Genomic DNA, 20,875 nt, shown 5'->3' with positions numbered 1-20,875 from the left:
ATACAACAAAAAAATCTGCTATATTGGCTATAGAGGTACTGGTAGAGGAAAGTTCGTTATTCCTGCACCATACTCTAAATATGTCCCACTTGGATTGGTAAACCCTAATAGTGGTAATGTTCTGGGGGTATCTACCAGCCACTCCATCATCTCCGCAACCCAAGGTCTCATGGGCCAAAATGGAGCTATCAGGGTCATGCAGACGTTGGGCGATTCCCTGAATTTTTTCAGGACTCTGTCCAGGAAATTGAATGGAGGAAAAAACGTACACGTTTAGACCCTCCCAGTTCAGAAGAAAAGCGTCCACTGCGGCTGCTTCCTGGCCTGGGACTGGAGAGCAAAATATCGGCAACCTCTTTGTCATTTGTGTGGCGAAGAGGTCTATCGAGGGTTGACCCCACAACATTCAAAGGCTGGTGCACACCTCGTGATGCACGGTCCACTCTGCAGTTAGAACTTGCCTTCTTCTGCTGAGCAGATCTGCCCTGACGTTTTTCTCCCCTTCTATGAAGCGAGTAATCAGGGTTATGCCCCTCGCTTTCGCCCAGAGAAGTAGATCTCTTGCAGCCTCGTAAAGTGAGGCCGAATGAGTGCCTCCCTGCTTTTTGATGTAAGCCAACGCAGTGGTGTTGTCTGCGTTGATTTGAACCAATCTTCCTCGGACTTCCTTCTGAAAGTGAATGAGGGATAGGTGAATGGCCACTAGCTCTTTGATATTTATGTGCCATTTCCTCTGAGACTCTACCCACAGACCCCTGTTCGAGAATCGTATGCGTCAAACGGGGACGAAATCGACCTCTTTAGTTCAGACAGATCAGACACTTGATACGCGCCGTGTGCGCGAACTGAACCGTGTACTGATCGCTGCGAGGGATCGTCAACCATAGTCGGGTGACCACCAGGGGAAAGTCCTTGCGACATTTCCGGCGCGCCTTGTGCGCTATCTGAACCGATTCTTATCCCCAGATAAATGATAATCTGTGAGGGTGTTAGTTGAGATTTGGCCAGGTTTACCATCAGACCTAACTGTTGCGTTAAGGACATTGTCATTTGAAGAGCCTCCAGACACTTTACTTGTGATTCTGCTCTGAGTAGCCAGTCGTCCAGGTAGAAAGAAATCCTTACTCCCTTTAGGTGAAGCCAGCGAGCCACATTGGACATCACCCGGGTAAAATCGTAGGGAGCCGTGCTCAGTCCAAAACAGAGTGCTTTGAACTGATAAGTGGTCTTGAGTAACACGAACCTTAGAAATTTTCTGTGGTCCGGGTGTATCGGGATATGGAAATATGCGTCCTGCAGATCCAATAACACCATCCAGTCTCCCTGTCTGATGCCTGCAAGGACTGACGCTGAAGTTTCCATGGCAAATTTTACTTTGCTGACGAACTTGTTCAATGGACTGGCATCCAGAACAGGTCTCCATCCCCCCGAGCTTTTCGGAACTAGGAAAAGTCTGTTGTAAAACCCGTCCGAGGAGGTGTCCTCTACCACTTCTATAGCTGATTTCGACAGCATAAGGTTCACTTGCTCTCGAAGAGCTGCTGCCTTGTTCCCTGAGTGGGTTGTTGTCAACTCTAAGGGTATCGATGACATGGGAGGCATTCTTAGGAAGGGGATCTTGTATCCCTCCTTGAGGACATTGATCATCCAGATGTCCACCCCCCCCCCCCCCCCCCGCCCTTTGGCTCCACTCTCGCCAAAAGTGGGAAAGCCTGGCTCCCACTAGTGTCTGGAGATTGCATGTCTCACTTTCTTGATTTGGTTTGCTGTCTTGGGAATCTGCGAGCTTGACCTCCAGCTGCAATCCTATGACTTCCCCTTGGAGGGGCTCTCCCACAAAAGGGCTGACAAGTGGGAGGATCCTCCTTTTGTTTCCTTGGAAAAAGCTAACTGGGAAGACTTTCATAGTAGTTCTAGATATAAGATCTTGCGTAGCCTGTTGTGCCAGAGCTGCCGACAAATATTTCACTAAGTCCGGAGGGAAAGGTTCAGATCTCTGAACAAGGGACAACCTGAAATCTCTGAACAAGGGACAACCTGAAGATAAGAAGGAACAAAGTGTGGCCCTCTTTTTAAGAACTCCTGCCATGAAAAGGGCGGAAAGTTCGATGGAGCCATCCCTCACAGCCTTATCCAGACAGGCAATCAGATGCATCTGAGCCTCGTCTTAGGGTCTGTGGCCTCTGCGAGAGCTCCGAGAGTCCAGTCCATAAGGCTGAAGACTTCTATTGTCCTAAAAATTCCCTTCAGCAGATGGTCCATTTCAGAATTGGACCACATAATCTTTGACTTGCTCATGGCTGACCTGCGTGAGGAGTCAACAAGTCTGGAGAAGTCTCCCTAGGAGGAGGCAGGCACTCCCAAACCGAGAACTTCCCCAGTCGAATACCACACACTAGATCTGGAGGCCAGTCTAGTTGGTGGAAAGGAAAAGGAGGCCTTCCCTAGATCCTTCCTCTTGGACGTCCATTGGTTGAGAGTTGAGATAGCTCTCTTAACCGATCTAGCAAGAACCATCTTCTTGAAGGAGAATGTTTTTTGGGGTCTGCCCTTCAAAAACTGAGAGGGCGGGCTCTGAGGCATAGGTTGAGTATAGTCCTCTGGATAGGAGATGTTAAAACTGTCAGTAGCTTTTTAAGGTCAGCTGCCTGCAGCAAAGCCTGAGATTCGTCCCCTAAAACTTCGGCTAAAGGAACATCGATCTCCTGAGTCGAATGGGTAGGAGACAAAGCCGCGTCATCCTGTCGGTTATCGTCTTCCATAAAGAACTCATCCTGTCCTGATGGAACATCATAAAGGATACCATCCAATTGTGAAGAAGCATCACGTTTACGTTCTGCAAGTCTCGAGGGAGAGACAGGTTCCAGTGCTTCCAGCATAAGTCCATCATGCATAAGGAAGCATCAACATCGTGACCCTTATGCTACGAGGGTAAGTCCTGCTCGCGTGCGTCCAGCGTGCATTCAGCATGTTGTATGACAACAGCGTGACGCGAGGGAGCATTAGCTGCGTGTTCAGAAAGTCGCGAAGGAGAGACAACCACTTGTCTATCATGCAGCGAGGACAAGTCCTGACTGCATGAGTCCAGCATGCGTCCAGATTGCTGCATGCGTCCATGTTGCCGTGAGGTTCCAGCGCGCTGCATGCGTCCCGCATGCTGTATGTTTACCGCGTGACGCGAAGAAGCATTAGTATCGCGTCCAGCAAGTCGCGAAGGAGAGACAACTGTTTGTCTATCATGCTGTGGGGACAAATCCTGACTGCATGCGTCCAGCATACATCCAGACGGCTGCATGCGTCCAGGTTGCTGTCAGCTTCCAGCGTGCTGCAAGGGAGCGTCCATGAGCGCTGCAGCTCATGTGCGTTCTTGCCACGAGAACGCGCTCGGAACTATGACGTACGCGATTCTGACGCGGAGGAGCGTCCTGCTCGCCTGTGTACAGTATGCGTTCAGCTCGCGTGCATCCAGCATGCTGTGAGGGAGCGTCAAAATCCTTGCCGCCTCCCGTAACGCGTCCAGATTGCTGCGAGGGATCGTCCATGAGCGCTGCAGTTCGCGTGCGTTCTTGCCGCAAGAGCGCTCTAGGAACTATGACATTCGCGAACCTGACATGGGGAAGCGGCCCACTCGCATGCGTCCAGCATGCTGTATGCGCCCAGCATGCCGTATGCATCCCATATGCTACATGCGTCCCACATGCTGCATGCGTCCAGCATGAAGTGAAGGAGCGACAAGATCTATGCCGCCTCCCAAAAATGCGTCCAGATCGCTGTGAGGGAGCGATCTTGACGCTCGGTCCCATGACGAGCAACTCTCTTGTCTAGTGGGAAGGGAAAACGTAAAACGCCAGCCTCGCGTCAACCGACGGCGAGGATAACACTTTTACCTCGTCTTTCCAATGGCGAGGGTGAGCGTACTGGGATACGTCAACAGGATCGCTCGAGGGGACGTTCGTTCGCTGATCAAGGTCTAACATCTCCCTTCGCCTTTTGACTTTCCTTCTCCCAGGGGTTGGGGAGCATGGAAGAGGTCCCGGGCTAGGAGTATGACGGACACGAACGAACGCACCCTCCACTGCACTGCGTCATTTTACGTGTCACTGAATACTAGCAATTTTAACTATTTCACATTAGATCATAATAGACCTGCCCGTTGCGAGAGATTATACTCCTTCCCCAAGGGCTGGAAAGAAAATACAATACGTTATATGATTAATATTAGTATTCTCAAAATCGAAGTATTAAATAACAATACAAGTATTGTGAAACAATAACGATTGTCAAGAGTACTATGTAGCGTAAATTGATTGTACTGCACTGAGTCATTTTACGTGCCATTGAACACTAGCACTTTTAACTATTTCACATTAGATCATAACAGACCTGCCCGTTGCGAGAGATTATACTCTTTCGCCAAGGGCTAGAAAGAAAATACAATAGGTTAAATGATTAATATTAGCACTCTAAAAATCAAAATATTAAATAACGATACAAGTATTGCAAAACAATAACGATCGTCAAGAGTACCACGCAGCGCAAATTGACTGTACGCTCGTGAAATCTCTATATAAATCGAAAATTAACCAAAGGAAATATACTAATAGGACAACTATACTTAAAAATAATATATTTCCCTACATTATAAAAATTAAAATAGCTATGCTTAGCAAGATAATATTTTAAACATTTCTTGCAAGAAAAAGAAAATAATTCACATAATTGCAAGTCACACTAAGTAGATTATGTCACAGGATTGTGACGTCATCGCGATGGCGGGCTGATTTCCTACAAGGCATTCAGATCTCGCCTAAGAGTTTACGTCACATAATTGTGACGTCATAATGTTTAAATGTTTTTCCTTCCACTATATCTTTAAGAGTTGTTCGTTAGTTAATAAAGTAGGGGGAAAAAATTCCTTGATCCTATCCATTTCAATCTTACACACATGCCCTCTGCTACATACTGTGTGGGAATCAAGAGCAGCTTGAAAGCCAGTCTAGCCCTACACACAAAGTTTAACAACAGAGGAGCCGTCTTGAAAACCAAGTTAAATTAAACTGTCCTAGTTGGACCAACAAAAAAAACTATCTTATTTCGTGTGAAAAGGAAAAATCCAATATCTTCGATAGTTGAAAGGCAGCGAAAGCCATTAACAATAATCAGAAAAAAGGTACTTCACCAAATTGTAGAATAAAGTAATATATCAGCGAAACAAATTTCCTAGGTGTTGACTCGATCAACGGTAGGGAATTTCTGAAGAATGTTGGGAATGGTTCTAGTAACCTATGAGAGAGGGCGCTCATGTATGACCACCTACTGTCATGGCGGCGATTGCCGCGAAATTTTAATTTCTGCCGTGCGAGCGAAGAAACGCGGGATTTAAGCTATATATATGTAACTACCAGGGAAGTTACATATTTAAAATTAAACTTGTTAGGGTCCATCAAGTTTTCATTATTGGACAAAAAGGCCACTGTGCCAGACCAGTGGTTGGTCCAGGAAGAGCCCTGAAGAGCGGCAATTTCCGGTGTTCTCCATGTTCATGGCTTCTGTTACACTGAAAGTAACATGCTATGCTGCTAGACAGTCCACAGTGATTCCTGGAGCCTAAGAGAAGACTGCGGGGTCGTGAGGTAAGGACGAGAGGAAAGCCTTCTGGATGAGATAATACTTCCTCTGGCTAGAAAAGGCCAGAGGAATCACCAGGATCTCCCTGCCCTTAGAGAATCCTTTCTTGCAAAGACCTGCAAGTCTACCTTATCTAGTTCTTCTGAAGCCAGAATTGACCACTCAAGTTCTAGAAGAGGTCGAGTGCCCATAGGTGCATGGCAAAGCCTGTCAATGGTCGCTTTCCTTTTCTTAGGAGGGGAGCATGGGGCCTCCTCGAGACCAGTGACTCTACATATACAGGACAACACTTGGAGAAACGTGGATTCTGACTCGCCCTCCTCAGTATCCGGACCATTAAGTCCAGCAGGCTGAGGAAGGGCACCGTCAGATGCGTCCGAGTCATGGTCGAAGGCAAAGTCTTCCCACTCTGACACCATACCCAGCCAGTGTAAGTAGGGGTCGAGAGACAAATATGTTTCACAATCCACTCTCTTTGGAGATCAAGAATGAGAGAGGCTGTTACCAGTACCCCTTCTAGAATCTGGATCACAAGATATGATCTTCCAAGGATGCTCGAGAATCCCTTTCTGGCATGCATAAAGATCTATTCTTCAGTATTGACTTAATATCCTTACTTTCTCTGAGGCATGACCCCTCAGAGAAAGGGGAAAGGGGGTTAGATGGAAACCTCCTATCGTCCAAGCATCAGGGGATTCAAGATCTGAACAGAATCTGTTCTGTTCTGGAGGAGACTGAAGATGTTCCCTACTAGGAACTCGAGTGTGAGGTCGACACAAATTCAAAAGGGGACAATTGATACCTGTCAATGCCAACGAAAGAAACTACCCTGGGTGATCTTGAATCTCGATGGGTTCAAATACCAGTGTCAGCAACAGGAATAAATGGATGTCGACAGTCATGACTCCGCTAGTCAGGAAGGACTATAGGTCATTATGAATATGGGCTGGAGGGCGCTCACTCTTGCTCTCGTAGGCGTCAAGTCTCTCCTTAGAGAGGACTCGAAGATGCTCTCCACCCTGAATGAATTCCCTGGAGTGCATTTGGGGGATTCTTGGGGACCCTGTAAAGCAACTGTCTCTCTAACAGCAGCACCATAGAGTAGTAAGGGGAAGGATGAGCACTGGTGGTAACAAACTGTTCAAACCCATAACAGGTAGCATGTGCACCAGTGAGGCACGTGGGAGGGTACCACGCGCTGGTGCAACACGCACCAACAGCACAGGCTCAGGAGAGGAGGGGTTGCCTGGTGGAGACCAGCGACTTATTACACGTACGCGACAGGAGTACTAGCGTACTCAGGTGTGTGCACGCTGTCATGCCTGCGAACACGTTAAGAAACAAGTTGCTACATGTTGACACCAACACAGGGATCCAAGTGAGAAGCAGGCTTCTCAAAATCCAGGCAGCAGGCGTGTGGGAGGAATGCTAAAACTAAGCATGTTTCCTCCACCAGTCTCATGAAGGTCACAGAGATTGGTGTGACGGCAGTTGTCTTCAAGGGGCGGAGCCCGAGAAGGATAGACTCTCTCCTCTCTCCTCTTGAAAGGGATAAGCCGAAGATGTCCAGCGCTGGAGCAGAAACACTCTCCTGTGCTTCCTTCTAAGCAAGTGCCGTCACCAAAAACCCTTTGGAATGGGTACTTTACAGTCCAAATTACTCACAGGGCATCTTCAACATGAAGTTCAGACGAAGACTCCTCCTGAGGGAGAAGCAAGGGTTTTCGGCCTCGAGACGTGTTCCAAAGTCAAAGGGCCACCACTCTTCTCCATACATCTTCCAAAGGAAACCAACAGAGAAGGGTAAGAGGGAAGGGTATCGAGGGTCCGAGGAACAGGTAGGGATTTCTTTGACTTCGGGGTTGTCCCCAATGGCAAAGAATCCATATTGGACCTATTCTTCCTCCTTCTGACATACACCATTCCCGACACTCATCACACAGATATTCCAAACTACAGGAATATCCTCTGCAGGCAGGGCACAACAGATGGGGGTCTTTTTCCTTTGCACTCATGAAGATGCAGCAACATCATTCTAACACCCCCTGACAAGTCTGCATATCAGTAGGCATCCCCACGACAGCAAGCAATCACAAAGACACTGGAAAGAAAAAAAAAGCAATTAAATAGCCACAACACTATAGCCAGTGGAAGAACATCTGTTCTCACTGATGTGATGACGGCTGAAATCAAAGTGAGTGCTCAGTGAGCAAGAAGGCCAGCCAGTAACTACTAGCCAGCTTATTACATAACGTAATAAAAGTTTAACAACCGATTACTCCAACTTCCCTGTTATCTATTCCATGTAAGGGACAAAGGTTTGTATTTGTGTAAGAAAAACTAGAGTTTTTTTTTATATTTTCTACAAGTTGGATTTTGCTTCAAGTCCAATTGGCTATTGTCTGATTAGTCGGACTTAGCCAGGTCTTACTGCAATATAACAGTTGCTGCCATCTTGTATCAAAAGATATACAACAATTCTAATCATCAAAAATATACATGTGAACAGAGATCTCACCATTACATCAATGTTGGTACCAAGAATGTGTAACTGATCTTCTGTGGACAGCTTCTTATTGAAACAAGCCATTATGTGGGTAATGGCAGGAAGACGCACGCCAGAGTTACCCCAAACACAGTCCCACAAGCATCCAAAAAATTCTGCCTTTCCAACACCTTCAGCAACTCTTGTCAACAGCTGGGATGTCCTGCAATCAAGCAAATTAATATGAAAATAAGAATTTTATCAAATACAATTTGTTTTACTGTATTCTATACATAAACCTACCATTCATATATATTCTACTTCTACAACCTTTAAAAGTACCAGACTTGGATAGCAAGCAGATGAGGATGGGTAGTCATACAAGGCATACAACCATCTGGACCCTCATATATCTTTCATTTAACTGTTTCACCTCTCATACTGTTTGAATAAACATCAATGTAAGATCAACGGGGTAGGAAGAAAATAAATACAATACCAAATATGAATGATCAGCTTTTCTTTTAAATTTAATTGACTTCACAATTAATTCTGTTTCACTTCATTCACATACTGCATAGATTTAGGAAGGATGCTTCAGCTTCTGAGTGGCCGGGGGCTATCAGAGTTCTTGGAAGACTGATAGTTTCAAGAGCCAAAGGATATACAAATTGATTCATAAAAGCCAAACACTAACTGAAAATTACACATAATAGCTGAAAATTCAAGAATTTGTTTCCATGAATGTCATAAAGGAAGGGATGAAGAGAGGTGGAAAGACGATGTACACCCTTAAATTCTCTCCTAAAGGTACATGCCTTATAAATAATGGCTGAATTTCAAATTGCGCAGCAAAGTGGTATGCCACTTTGCCGCTCTACTGCTTGGTGGTGGGCTGAACATCATCCCGTGTGTGTTGATATATGCGCCAGTCACGTGTCCAGTCCCTAAACAAGTGTTGGTATACATATTTAATGCTAATCTTTTATTCCTTTGTGTAAGTGTCAAAATTCTAAATTACTGTATGGTAGTAGCCAGAAAAATAGTGGTAATACCTATGGTACTACTAATAAAAAGCAGGCAATAACAATCTAAGCAAAATGAAAATAATAGTGGAAAAAAGGAGAGGATTGTAAACGTTGCATGTTCCTTTATAATGACTAAGTCTACCATTGGTTTGATAGTTAAAAGAAAAAAATAAGATGTTAAGAGTTCTGTACCAATGAAGTCCATTATTTCTTCTAAAATGAGAGGAAAAGTTGTTGAAGAGATGGAAAAACTTTTCAGTACCTTATTTGATTAATATTAAGCTTTTTCTTTAATCTGACTTCAGGCTACTTATCAAATGATTGTGCATTACATATTTTCTTTATTCATAAATGGCATGTTAGGTCAATGGTACAATTAATAAGAAAACAGCCTAGTTTAGCATGATGGTCTATGCATCATATATATGCGACAAAATTGCTAAATATACAGCAATAATGCAAGAAAAACTTTCGGTTGTTGGTTGTTAAAAGTATGGAAAATAAAATGCAGTACAAATAAAAGGGATTTTGACGAAGGAAAAATCTATTTCTGGGGAGAGACCTGTGGCGCCCGGTGAAAAGTCCTTCTTGTATATCTTTTCTGATAAAACCTTCCAATTATACCAGAGAAAGATAAAAGCATGGAATGCTGAGGTTACAACCCTCGCGCGAGCACCTTTTGGGTGTCGTGTATAAAGCAAAGACGCGTGAAATCCACTATTCACAGGTTGTCTTCCATTTAGTTAATTCCTTCGTCAAAGGGATGGGCCGATACAAAGGCCCTAGACAAACCCCCATCACCACACCACGACGCGAGCGCCACCTGAACAACATCCTTCTGTATTGGCCATGATGGCTTGGAAAGGAAAGGGTGGGATCGTGTAAAATAAAGGGGAAGGGTTTCACCGGGCGCCACAGGTCTCTCCCCAGAAATAGATTTTTCCTTCGTCAAAATCCCTTTTCTGGGTCGACCTGTGGCGCCCGGTGAAAATGTACCAGAGAATGCCTTCCAAGCCCAACAATAACTACTAATTTAATAAGGGGAGAGAAACAACACCATGTAAAGAAAATCATATATAATTTAGGTAAGTAGGCATAAAACATAAACTAGCCACAGGGCATAGTGAGAGTAAGGTTAAACAAACATGATAACAGGGAAACCTCTGAGTATCAGAGGAAAACATGCAACAAAACTGACATGGCTAAGAATATCCCAACCTTATAACAACGGAAAACAATAATAGTTACAATCATATTAACCTAATATGTAATAAACTTAGGGCTAACGAACCACCAAGGAAGCGGCGTCGTGGTGCGAGTGGCGGGTAGGAGGGAGAAGAGAAGAGATGGATGAAAGGAAGAACAAAAGATCAATGGGGAGAGATAAGGCTCCCGGCTGCAACCGTTGGGTATTTAAGAGCCTGTAAGTTCTTTAGATAGTGGCGTTTGAAGACCATAGGAGATTTCCAACCCGTGTACTTCTTAAGGTTATCAAAGTCCATATTCTGGAAATAGTTGATGGAGGTAGCTATCGATCGGATATCATGAGCATGGGGAAATGATCCCGGATTGGCTTGTTTAATGAAGTATAGGATCTGTTGCCTAATGCCACGTATGGAAATGGTACCTCCTTGTTCTCTGATAAACAAGGGGCCAGACGATCGGGTAGCAGTCCTGGCTAAAAAGGCCCTGAGAGTGGTGACCGGACATAGAGAAGTATCTTGGAGAAGAGGAATAATCTTCCAAGGGGACCACCTATTTTGGGGGTCCTCCTTCTTAGCTAGGAACGCCCTGTCTGGTGAAAGAAGTACCTCACCTGAAGGGAGGAAATCCATGTTCTCTGAGTTTCGTGAGAGAGCTGCTAGTTCTGAGATTCTGGAACCCGAGGCCAAAGCTGTTAGAAATAAAGTCTTCCTAAGAAGAGTGATATAAGAGCAGGATTCGTTGTCCGTGTCGGAGGCCAGTTTGAGAACATCATTTAGAGACCAAGAGACCTTTTGAGGACGAACCGAAGGTCAAAGCCTAGCACATGCTTTTGGAATAGATGAGAAATAAGACTCCGCCAGGTTAATGTTAAACCCAACCAGGAAGACTTTCCTCAGAGCTGACTTAATGGTGGTTATAGTGCTAGCTGCTAGGCCTTTGTCAAATATGGACCTAAAGAAGGAGATGGCTAAATTAGGAGTCATAACCGAATGGTCTGAAGTCCTTAAGAAATCCGCTAGTTTCTTAACCGCCGAATCATATTGGCGAATCGTTGAGTCCCTTTTGTCTGATTCTATAAAGAGGACATTATCTGGGTCGATGTTTGCGTCCCTACGTGCCGCAAACTTCATGAAATCCACAAAGTTAGGGTTTTGGCTATCCTTGAGGAATCTGACACAGTCCGAGTTTGGACCACCTGGGTCAGTTTGGGGAATGGGATCCGGAAGGGACGGAGTTTCAACTCGAGGAGGAGAGGAAACCAACTGCTCTTTGGCCAGTGAGGTGCCACTAAAGCTACTGCCCCGTTGAAGGAGCGGAGTTTGTGCAAGACTTTCAGTAGAAGATTCACTGGAGGGAATAAGATCTTCTGCCAATGGTTCCAATCCAGGGTTAATGCGTCCATGGCATAAGCCTGAGGGTCCAGGTTCGGTGTCACATAACATGGGAGTTTGTGATTGAGTCGGGTCGCGAATAGATCTACCTGGAGACCTGGAACCAGCCTGAGTATCCACCGGAAGGAGTGCATGTCCAGGGACCACTCCGATTCCAGTGGGCTCGTCCTGGATAATGAGTCTGCTATCACATTCTGGACTCCTGCTAGGTGAGTTGCTGACAGGAACCAGTCTTTGTCGGCTGCCAAGGTGAAGATAGTGACCAGGATCTGATTCAGGTTGGGTGATTTGGACCCCCCCCCCCCCCTGTTGAGGCAGTGGACTACGGCCGTGCTGTCTGAGACTACTCTGATGTGGGTCGACCTCGGAGGGGAGATTCTCTTCAGGGTCAAGAACACCGCCATGGCTTCGAGAACATTGATATGGAACTGTCTCATGGCGGGTGACCAAGAGCCCTGAAACATCTGATGTTGGGAGTAACCCCCCCAACCACTCAGAGACGCGTCGGTATGAATTGTCACTTGTGGAGAGGGGAACTGTAGAGGAACCGACTTGGAGAGGTTCCTCCGATCGGACCATGGTTGTAGTCTCATTTTCAAGACAGAGGGGATCTTCGAGGTCTTGTCTCTTAAAGGTATTGTCGCCCTCTTTCTCCAAACTCAATTGATGTCTTTGAGTTTGGCTTTTAATAGGAGATCGGTCAGTGAGGCAAACTGGAGTAGGCCGAGGATTCGTTCTAAGCTCTTCTGGACACCTGTTTGTGTTTGAGAAAGTTCCTGACCTTGGAAGCTATCTCCCTCACCTTCTTGGGAGGAAGGGAGAGTTTGTGCTTTGAGAGGTCCCAACGGATGCCTAACCATTCGAAGAGGCTTGATGGTTGTAGGCGGGACTTCCGGAGGTTGACTTGGAAGCCCAGTTTGGCGAGAAAATGGAGTACCTTCGACGTAGCTCTGTTGCATTCCTGGTGCAACTGGGCCCAAATGAGCCAATCGTCCAGATAGGCGACGATTTGTATCCCTTGGTGTCTGAGTTGCTCGAGCACCGTCTCCCCCAGTTTCGTGAATACCCTGGGGGCAATGCTGAGACCGAAGGGCATGACTTTGAATGCGAAGGCTCTCTTGCCGAGACGGAAGCCTAGGTAAGGAGAGAAGTTTCGAGCTACTGGGACATGATAATAGGCGTCGGTAAGATCGATAGAGGTGGTGACGGCCCCACGGGGAAGTAAGGTCCGTACCTGAGAGATAGTCAGCATACGGAACTTGTCGCAAAGGATGTAAGAGTTGAGCTTCGACAAGTCCAGAACTACCCTCAACGCCGACGAGTCTTTCTTCGGGACTGTAAACAGGCGGCCTTGGAATTTCAGGGATCGAACCCGCTTGATTGCTCTCTTCTTGAGTAACTCCGCCGTGTACTCTTCCAGGATGGGAGTGGGTCTCTGGAAGAAGGTCACCGGTGGAGGAGGGGATCCCTGTGACCATTTCCAACCCAAGTCCCTTGATATTATGCTGTGAGCCCATGGACTGAAGGTCCTATGGTCCCGGAAGTGATAAAGTCTCCCTCCTACCGGCATCACATCATTGGGAGGGAGTGAATTTAGGGCCCCTCCCTCCACGGGAACCCCTTGCTCTAGGCCCGCCGCGTTGGCGGAACTGTCCTCTACCTCTGAAACTCCCTCTTTGGTATCCACGAAAGGAACCGGAGGATTCGTAGGCAGGGTTGTATGCAGGTGAGGGGATCCAAGAGGGGTTGGGCTGTGTACCAGGGGGAGCAGCGAGGTAGACTACCTGCTGAGGAGGCGCCTGTTGTCGAGAAGTCAAGGCCGCGGAAGGCTGTGGGGACGAGGTGCCCCGGGCCGCCTTGTAAGGACTAAACCTCTGCTTCTTCTTGAAGAACGTGTGTCTCTGGGGTTCGAACCTCTTTTTGGCTGAGAGACCCCACCTTACCTGCAAATTCTGGTTTGCCCTCGCTGCGTCCTGAAGAACCTTATCCACCTCGGTCTGAGGGAAGAGGGTCTTACCCCAGCAGGAGGACGCTATCAGTCTGTTCGGCTCATGCCTAATGGTGGCCTCCGACAGAACGAACTTCCTGCAACTAACCCGAGCTGACCAGAAGTCATGGAGATCTATTTGGTAGGATAGCAGCTGGTTCTTTGTGGCGACTCTGAACAGCGTTTCCTCTGGGTAAAGAGATGCTAGGGACTCCATGGAGGTGATGGATTGGAGGGACCTAGCAAGTCTAGTACGGGTCTCGAACTCAGTTTTGAGAAGACTCTCTATTAATCTGGGAAGCTTCTCAGAGAAAAGAGTAGAGGCACAGTCCGGGTCTAGTTTCCCCACCGTGAAGGTAGAAGCCGCAGCATCCCAGGCTGCCGAGGAACCCGGAATAAGCAAAGAGGTGGGGTCCGTCTCCTTGAGAGCCGGCATGGAAGAGCCTTCCTTGATGGCCTGTGTAGTCAGCTCTGTGACTTTGTCTATGAGCGGCAAAGGGATGGAGGCCGCTGTCGTAAAAATAGTGTAGGAACCTTTGTGTGGGGTGAGCTTGGAGTTAATACACCCCCACTCTGATAGTGTTCTGGCCCAGATAGCCTGGGCCTGCTCTTTTGGAAATATGACTGTTTCCTTCGGTACCTTGTCCATACGGACCAATGCATGTTCCTTTAACCGTACAAAACCATTGAACGGGAATGCTAGGCCCGGGGGATAGAACTCCAGGTCCTCTAGAGGGCGGGTGCCCATGCCCTCGAGAGTTAGGGAACCATCTACGAATGGAGCATGCAAGGCAAACCGCCAAGGATTGTTTTTATCGTAGGGCGGCAGCTTCGATGCGTCTGGGGCAGAAGGGGGAGGAAACTGAGTTCCGGCGCGGATCAGAGTAGCCATCATATCCTTAATCTCTGTTATTGCACCAGAGTGATGTTGAACTTGATCCCTGACCAATCCTTTGATCAGTTGGATGGGGAGGAGATCAGCCCAGGGTACCTGAAAGTCACCCGTTGGTTTTTTCTTGGATTTGGTAGACTTAGACTTCTTAGGAGTAGTGGTTTTACGAGGAGCAATATGAATATCAGGAGCTGTCGAGGGTCCGGGGACCGGTGACGTTGATACTGGCAAAGCTGAAGTCTTATAAGTTCGAAGTGGCTTCACCTTGGGTCGTACGGAGGCAGAGGGATCCCGAGGAGAAGCCTTAGAGCTATCAAAACCTAGAAAGGAAGAGGTAGGAGAGGGAGTAGGAGAGAAAAGGGTTTCCACCAACTCGGCACCACTTACCTGCTCGTCCCTGGGTTCTACGTCTATATCCAGACCCGCCATGTCCATCGGTACGAGGGGTTCGTCCTCCACGGAAATGGTAGCCCTGACTTCTTCAATTAAAGGGGCAGCAAGGTCAGGGGAGACTGCAGCAGTAGTCGAGCCTGGGAAGAGACGGGAGGCCATGTCCCCATCGAGGAGATAGGGTGCGCCAGACGGGGCATTCCTGCCAAAGCCCGACACCCACGGACGAAGAGTAGCCCTTGCTGAACGAAGAGAGACATCATCGGCCTGTAAGATTTGCAGTGATTAGTGATGGAGGAGGGGGTTTGCCCTCCCAAATATACTGTGTATATCATATTCATGTCTATATTAGTGTCTGCCAACGAGAAATAAGGAACAAAGGGAAAACCCACTTACATCATCATTCAGCAGAACTGACGACAGCTCGTAACAGAGCGAGCACAAATCCGGGAACCAAACTGGGTATTGGGCCTGTCCCGGTTCCTGGATAAAGGGAATGGAGCAGTGAGCATGAGACCGGCAGAGGTCATGCCCAACGGGGTCGCTGAACGAGGCAGAGCATCCTTCAGCAGTACAACGGGCCTTCTGTAAAAGAAAGGAGACATGAGTCTGGTGTTGCTTGAAACTCTGATAAGGGATAAAAAACCTATTATTTTAGAGTTCCGGCACTCACTGAATTCCCTAAGCACCCATATTGCATTGACCAAACAACCGAATATTAACTTTAAGTTGATACCGCCCCATACCATTGTTGGCACTTTAATATTCAATTGTCTGTATATTTGTAATGCACCCAATGTCTGTTAATGACATAAGGATAATTAACTTAAAGCAATCCGCCGACCTCCAAGGGTCGGGGAAGCAGTGACATGCCCTTAAAATAAATATAAACACCAGCCTTAGCTAAAGGCAAGGCAAATATAAGTGTGAAGTGTATGGGCGACCTCCGGTGAGGCCGGAGCGTAATGAAATGTCCTGAATAAAGGAGCCTTAGCTAATTAGCTAAGGCAACTATAAGTGTGAAGTGTTTGGGCGACCTCCGGTGACGCCGGAGGATAATGAGATGCCCTGAATAATTCAATTGTGGCTAATAATTCAATTGTGAAAGATAAAAAGCTAAGCCGCAGCTAAAGTCTAAAGCTTAGATTATAGTAAAGCGTATTTACGATCTCCGGTGAGGCCGGAGGGAGAAGAAAGGTCCTGAATAATTATTGTGAATAACAAACACAGTTGTAATAACAAAGGCTATTGTGGATATGGCCGTGGCCTGAGACCGAAGTAAGGGCCACCGGAGGGTCGTATCTAAACAATATGAAGCCCGTCCCATGTAGTAAACAATATAAATATAACAATAGAACGAAAGTTATTGAGAATCCCTCATGGAGGAGTATAACTCAAGGCGGAGTGGAAAACGTTCATAACTACTCCCGACCCGTAACGGGGAGAGGACGAAACACGGACCAAAATAACGCTAACAATTGAAAAGTCACGAAAAATAAATAACTCGTAAGTTATCATCCACCCAGAGGGGGAGAGGTGAGGGAGGGAGAACCCGCTGAACGCACAAAACGGAAAACGGGAAATCCGCTCCCCCACCGGAGCTAAGAAAGAAAACGAGCGAAAGGGGTAACTCGTGACTGCGAACAGAAAACGGGGACCCCAAGCTCTCGCTCTCTTAAACACAAAAACAGGACTAAAAAACACACAACACTATTATAAACGTATAAAATAAACCTGTACATCCATAAAACACTACGATCGAAGAATAGCAACTGCTAAAACTTAAAATAAATAGCACAGTCGAGTGACGAACGCCTCGGAGGGGCGGGTACTAAACAAATACAAAGCTAAATCGCTATCTCGATCGTAGGCTGGACTTACTAGCAAAAAGTACCATGAGCATAAATACACAAAAAAAAGAAAAAAAAATAAAAATAAAAATAATAACGGTTCTAAAGGCATAAGGCCAGGGACTTAACCAAGAACCTAAGTGACAGAGTACTAAACGGGCAGACAAAGATGAATTCCCAAACAAGTGAACAAACAATGGCCGCCATGAAAGGCCAGACAGGAATAATAAAACAGACTATACTGGATATAAAACAAAAGCCCGGTACAATAAAATACTGTCAAAACAAACTATGGTACTTAACATTGGAATGTGTGAAGATGGAGCTTCGGACATGACAAAATAAATCCACGATTGATAAAAAAGACCGAGAGCACAACAAAACAATTCAACACTTTGTATTCCAAAAAGAAGGATGTTGTTCAGGTGGCGCTCGCGTCAAGGCGTGGGTGGTGTGGCGATGGGGGTTTGTCTAGGGCCTTTGTATCGGCCCATCCCTTTGACGAAGGAATTAACTAAATGGAAGACAACCTGTGAATAGTGGATTTCACGCGCCTTTGCTTTATACACGACACCCAAAAGGTGCTCGCGCGAGGGTTGTAACCTCAGCATTCCATGCTTTTATCTTTCTCTGGTATAATTGGAAGGTTTTATCAGAAAAGATATACAAGAAGGACTTTTCACCGGGCGCCACAGGTCGACCCAGAAATAATTTTTTAAAAGAATTTTACATATCAAGAAAAATTGCTGTAAAAATTCTTGATATTGTTGTCGCTTACATAGTGTAAATATGCACTGGAGTTATAACAATAAGCTGACTGAAAACTAGAAAAAAAGAACTTAAAATTGTAGGTCAGTAAAGAAAATAAATAAATAAAGAATACAAATTCAATTAATATCTGAATGGAGGAATTCTTGTTACATTCATATCCTAGTTAGCTAGCAATAGCGGGATCAGCTGATGAAAAAACATGGTTTGGTGGGCTGCATAAACAAAACCCACACAATTGAATCTTACTGACAAATACAGTAGTCTCTGCAATAAAGAAAAAACTTTCTGCCTTCATAACCCTATAACTAGACTCTTGCACAGAAAGAATACTTCCTCTTCTTCTTTGTCTACATCTTTTCCCACTTCTATGTGAGGTCGATGTTTCTGGTCAGCTTTCTCCATCTACCTCTGTCCCACACCTCATCACCGGTTAATCCCTTTGATCGAAGGTCATCCTTGATACAGTCCACCCACCTTCGCTTTGGTCTCCTTCTCCTTCTCGTTCCCTGTACCTCTATTTCCATTACTCTCCTCCCAATATACTGTTCATCTCTTCTCATGACATGACCGTACCACCTCAGTCTACTTTCTTGGATCTTATCTAATAGTTTTGTAACTCCTGTGGTACCCCTAATTACCTCATTCCGTATCTTATCTCTTCTTGTCACCCCACACATCCATCTCAACATTCTCATCTCTGCCACATCCATCTTCTTCTCTTCTGTCTTCTTTATTGCCCATATCTACGTTCCATACATCATTGCCGGTCTCACAGCTGTCCTGTATACTTTACCTTTCAACTTAACCCCTATTCTCCTGTCGCATAGTACTCCACGCACTTTTTTTCAATTTTTCCATCATGTTTGTATTGTGGTTTACTTCTGCCCCCAGATCACCATCCTCTGTAACTGTTGATCCTAAATACCTGAAAATTTCAACTCTTTTCAATCTCTCTCCTTGTAAACTAACTTCCCCATTCTCGCCATTTTTCAATCTCAAATACTCTGTCTTTTTCCTGCTGATCTTCAATCCCCTATTTTCAATTTCTCTTCTCCACTCCTCCAGTTTCTCTTCTACTACCTCTCACCTATTGCTACACAGTATAACATCATCAGCAAAAAGCATACACCAAGGAGACTGATCTCTAATACCTTGTGTTACTACATCCATGACCAGATAAAATAGGTAAGGGCTCAATGCAGACCCCTGATGTAGTCCCACAGGAAGAATACTTATAACTAGCTAATTTCCTTGAATTTATATTTCCTAAAACTAACATAAGGATTAAAAAATTATTGTAAACACTTGAAATTAAAGTATACAAAATGTAAAAATATAACAAATTCTTGGTAATTTGTATTTTTCCTAAATATACTTACCACAAACTACTTTCTTTGGTGGTCTGGGAATCTCCCAGTCACAACCAGAAAAATCCGGACAGGCCTCCCCCTAGCTCCAAACCTGCCAGCCAAGGTGGAGGGATATGCCACGAGGTCAACTAAGGGCATAGTGGAGCAAAGACCACCATTACTATCCTCCTTGATATAAAACATCCCTACATCCACCTATGGGCGCATATGTGCATGAGGGCGTGCATAGCGCATGATGGAGCTATGCTCCTGTTGGAGCGTATGCTCTTGATGCCCTACGTTAGGGTTATGGTGAGAATCCGCGCGTAGTGATGGGGCCTGAGGAGCTACTAAAGAGCGATCGTTAAGTCTTGTGGGCGCGTAGCGCGTATGTTGTTGGCGCGCAACAGCGTGCTTAGATGGAGCCTTGTTAGGCCCATGTAGAAATGGAGACGGCAGGTCGGCAGGTCTGTCAGGTGGAAGGTCGACGTGTCCTTTAAAAGGACGACCTTCCACCGAAGGAGATCGCGAACGATTTGCAGAGAGGTCCAGGACCAATGCAGGAGCAATGATGGATGATTGGTCTAGAGGCTCCTCTGCGGGGAACTGCATCGAAGATGTTGAACCGCAGGTGAAGGAAAGCCTCTAAGGCAAAGAGAAAAGCGAGCCTTCCAACGAATGGGCCCTCTGGGGGCCATTGGATCAGCAAGTTGACTTTCTGCAGTCCTCCGAAGAGGAGTCTCTGTTAGTGAACTCCCCCAAAGGGAAAGAAACACTAGCAGGAGAGACTGACGATGGACTTAGTTTCTCCCTCGAAGGTTGAACAGGAACGGGAGAAACTAAGCCGTCAGCTACCATAGAGTTTGGAGTGGAAGAGGTGATGGGTGATACCGCATTGGATACCTCTGACACCACAACGTCGAAAAGAGACAGAGGATCAACCTCTGACGGTGACGACGAATGCTTAACAGCGGCACCCAATCGGATGTAGTTAAGCAAAACTTCCTTGGAGGGCGAACCCGTAAGCCCCAAGGAGGACCAAAGCTGCAAAAGGGAGGTTAGTGACATATCCTCCCCCGGGGGGGGAGAGGTGGAGCTGATTTGCTAGGGGAAGCAACGTCATCTCTCGAGTCCCGAGGTTGGTAAACAATACATCGGTCTACGCTACCACTCGACGGTCTCTCGAAAGAGACCGACCAAGTGAGAGCTTCAGAGGAGGTTTGGGCAACGGAAGAAGAAGCCTTGGGTTTTTCTCCTTTCGAAGCAACCTTCGAAGGAGAAATATCCCGTTTGGACTTCTTCTTCCGTCGTCGCGAAAACCTCTCCCACTGGGAAGTAGACCACTCCCTACATTCACTACACTTGTTGTTGCTATCACACCGCTGGCCCCTACAAGAAGGACAAAGGGCGTGAGGATCAGTCTCGACCGCCGACATATTTCCACAAGGGCGGTCGGGAAACCCAGGGCAGGTGCGCATGATCTTAGAGGCCAACTTCACATATACAGAACTAGAAAAAGAAAAGACAAAAGCAATTAAATGGCTGCCAAATGACGGCGGGGATGAGAGCGGACACGTCCGACCACCGTCCGAGCCGAGAGCAAAGTGAGCTCAAGCACAGGTGTGTGAGAGGGGGCTAGCAAGCTACCCTCCCCTGCCCCCGCTAACTAGGGGCGTGGGTAGTAAACTCTCGTTAAAAATTAATGGCTCGTCATTTCAGCAATGCCGAAAGTAATACCCCTATTGTATTCCAGTTACGGAACAAAAAGTCACTCAGTTGCTTTCACCACGCTTTTGAGTCACAACCTACTCTTGGCTCGTCACATTGGTGACCCCGGAAGTCGACTCGCTACTCCCGCAACTCCCTCACTATTACTATGGCCGCCCCATTAAAATTTT

General features: G+C 46.3%; 1 protein-coding gene across 2 annotated transcripts in view; it reads right to left on the bottom strand.

Annotated features, from left to right (window-relative positions):
• LOC137651467 (protein dopey-1 homolog) overlaps nucleotides 1-20,875 on the bottom strand; it is a 501,407-nt gene that overhangs the window by 262,739 nt on the left and 217,793 nt on the right. For both annotated transcript variants that reach the window (XM_068384695.1, XM_068384701.1), the window contains exon 5: nucleotides 8,147-8,336. In XM_068384695.1, the coding sequence (XP_068240796.1) occupies nucleotides 8,147-8,336 (190 nt within the window). The remainder of the gene's footprint in view (nucleotides 1-8,146; nucleotides 8,337-20,875) is intronic.

Source organism: Palaemon carinicauda, chromosome 1 (genome assembly GCF_036898095.1).
Source record: "Palaemon carinicauda isolate YSFRI2023 chromosome 1, ASM3689809v2, whole genome shotgun sequence".
In the NCBI taxonomy this organism is placed as follows: Eukaryota; Metazoa; Arthropoda; class Malacostraca; order Decapoda; family Palaemonidae; genus Palaemon; species Palaemon carinicauda.
Note: the sequence above shows the minus strand (reverse complement) of the source record. Positions and strands in the feature narration are given on the sequence as shown.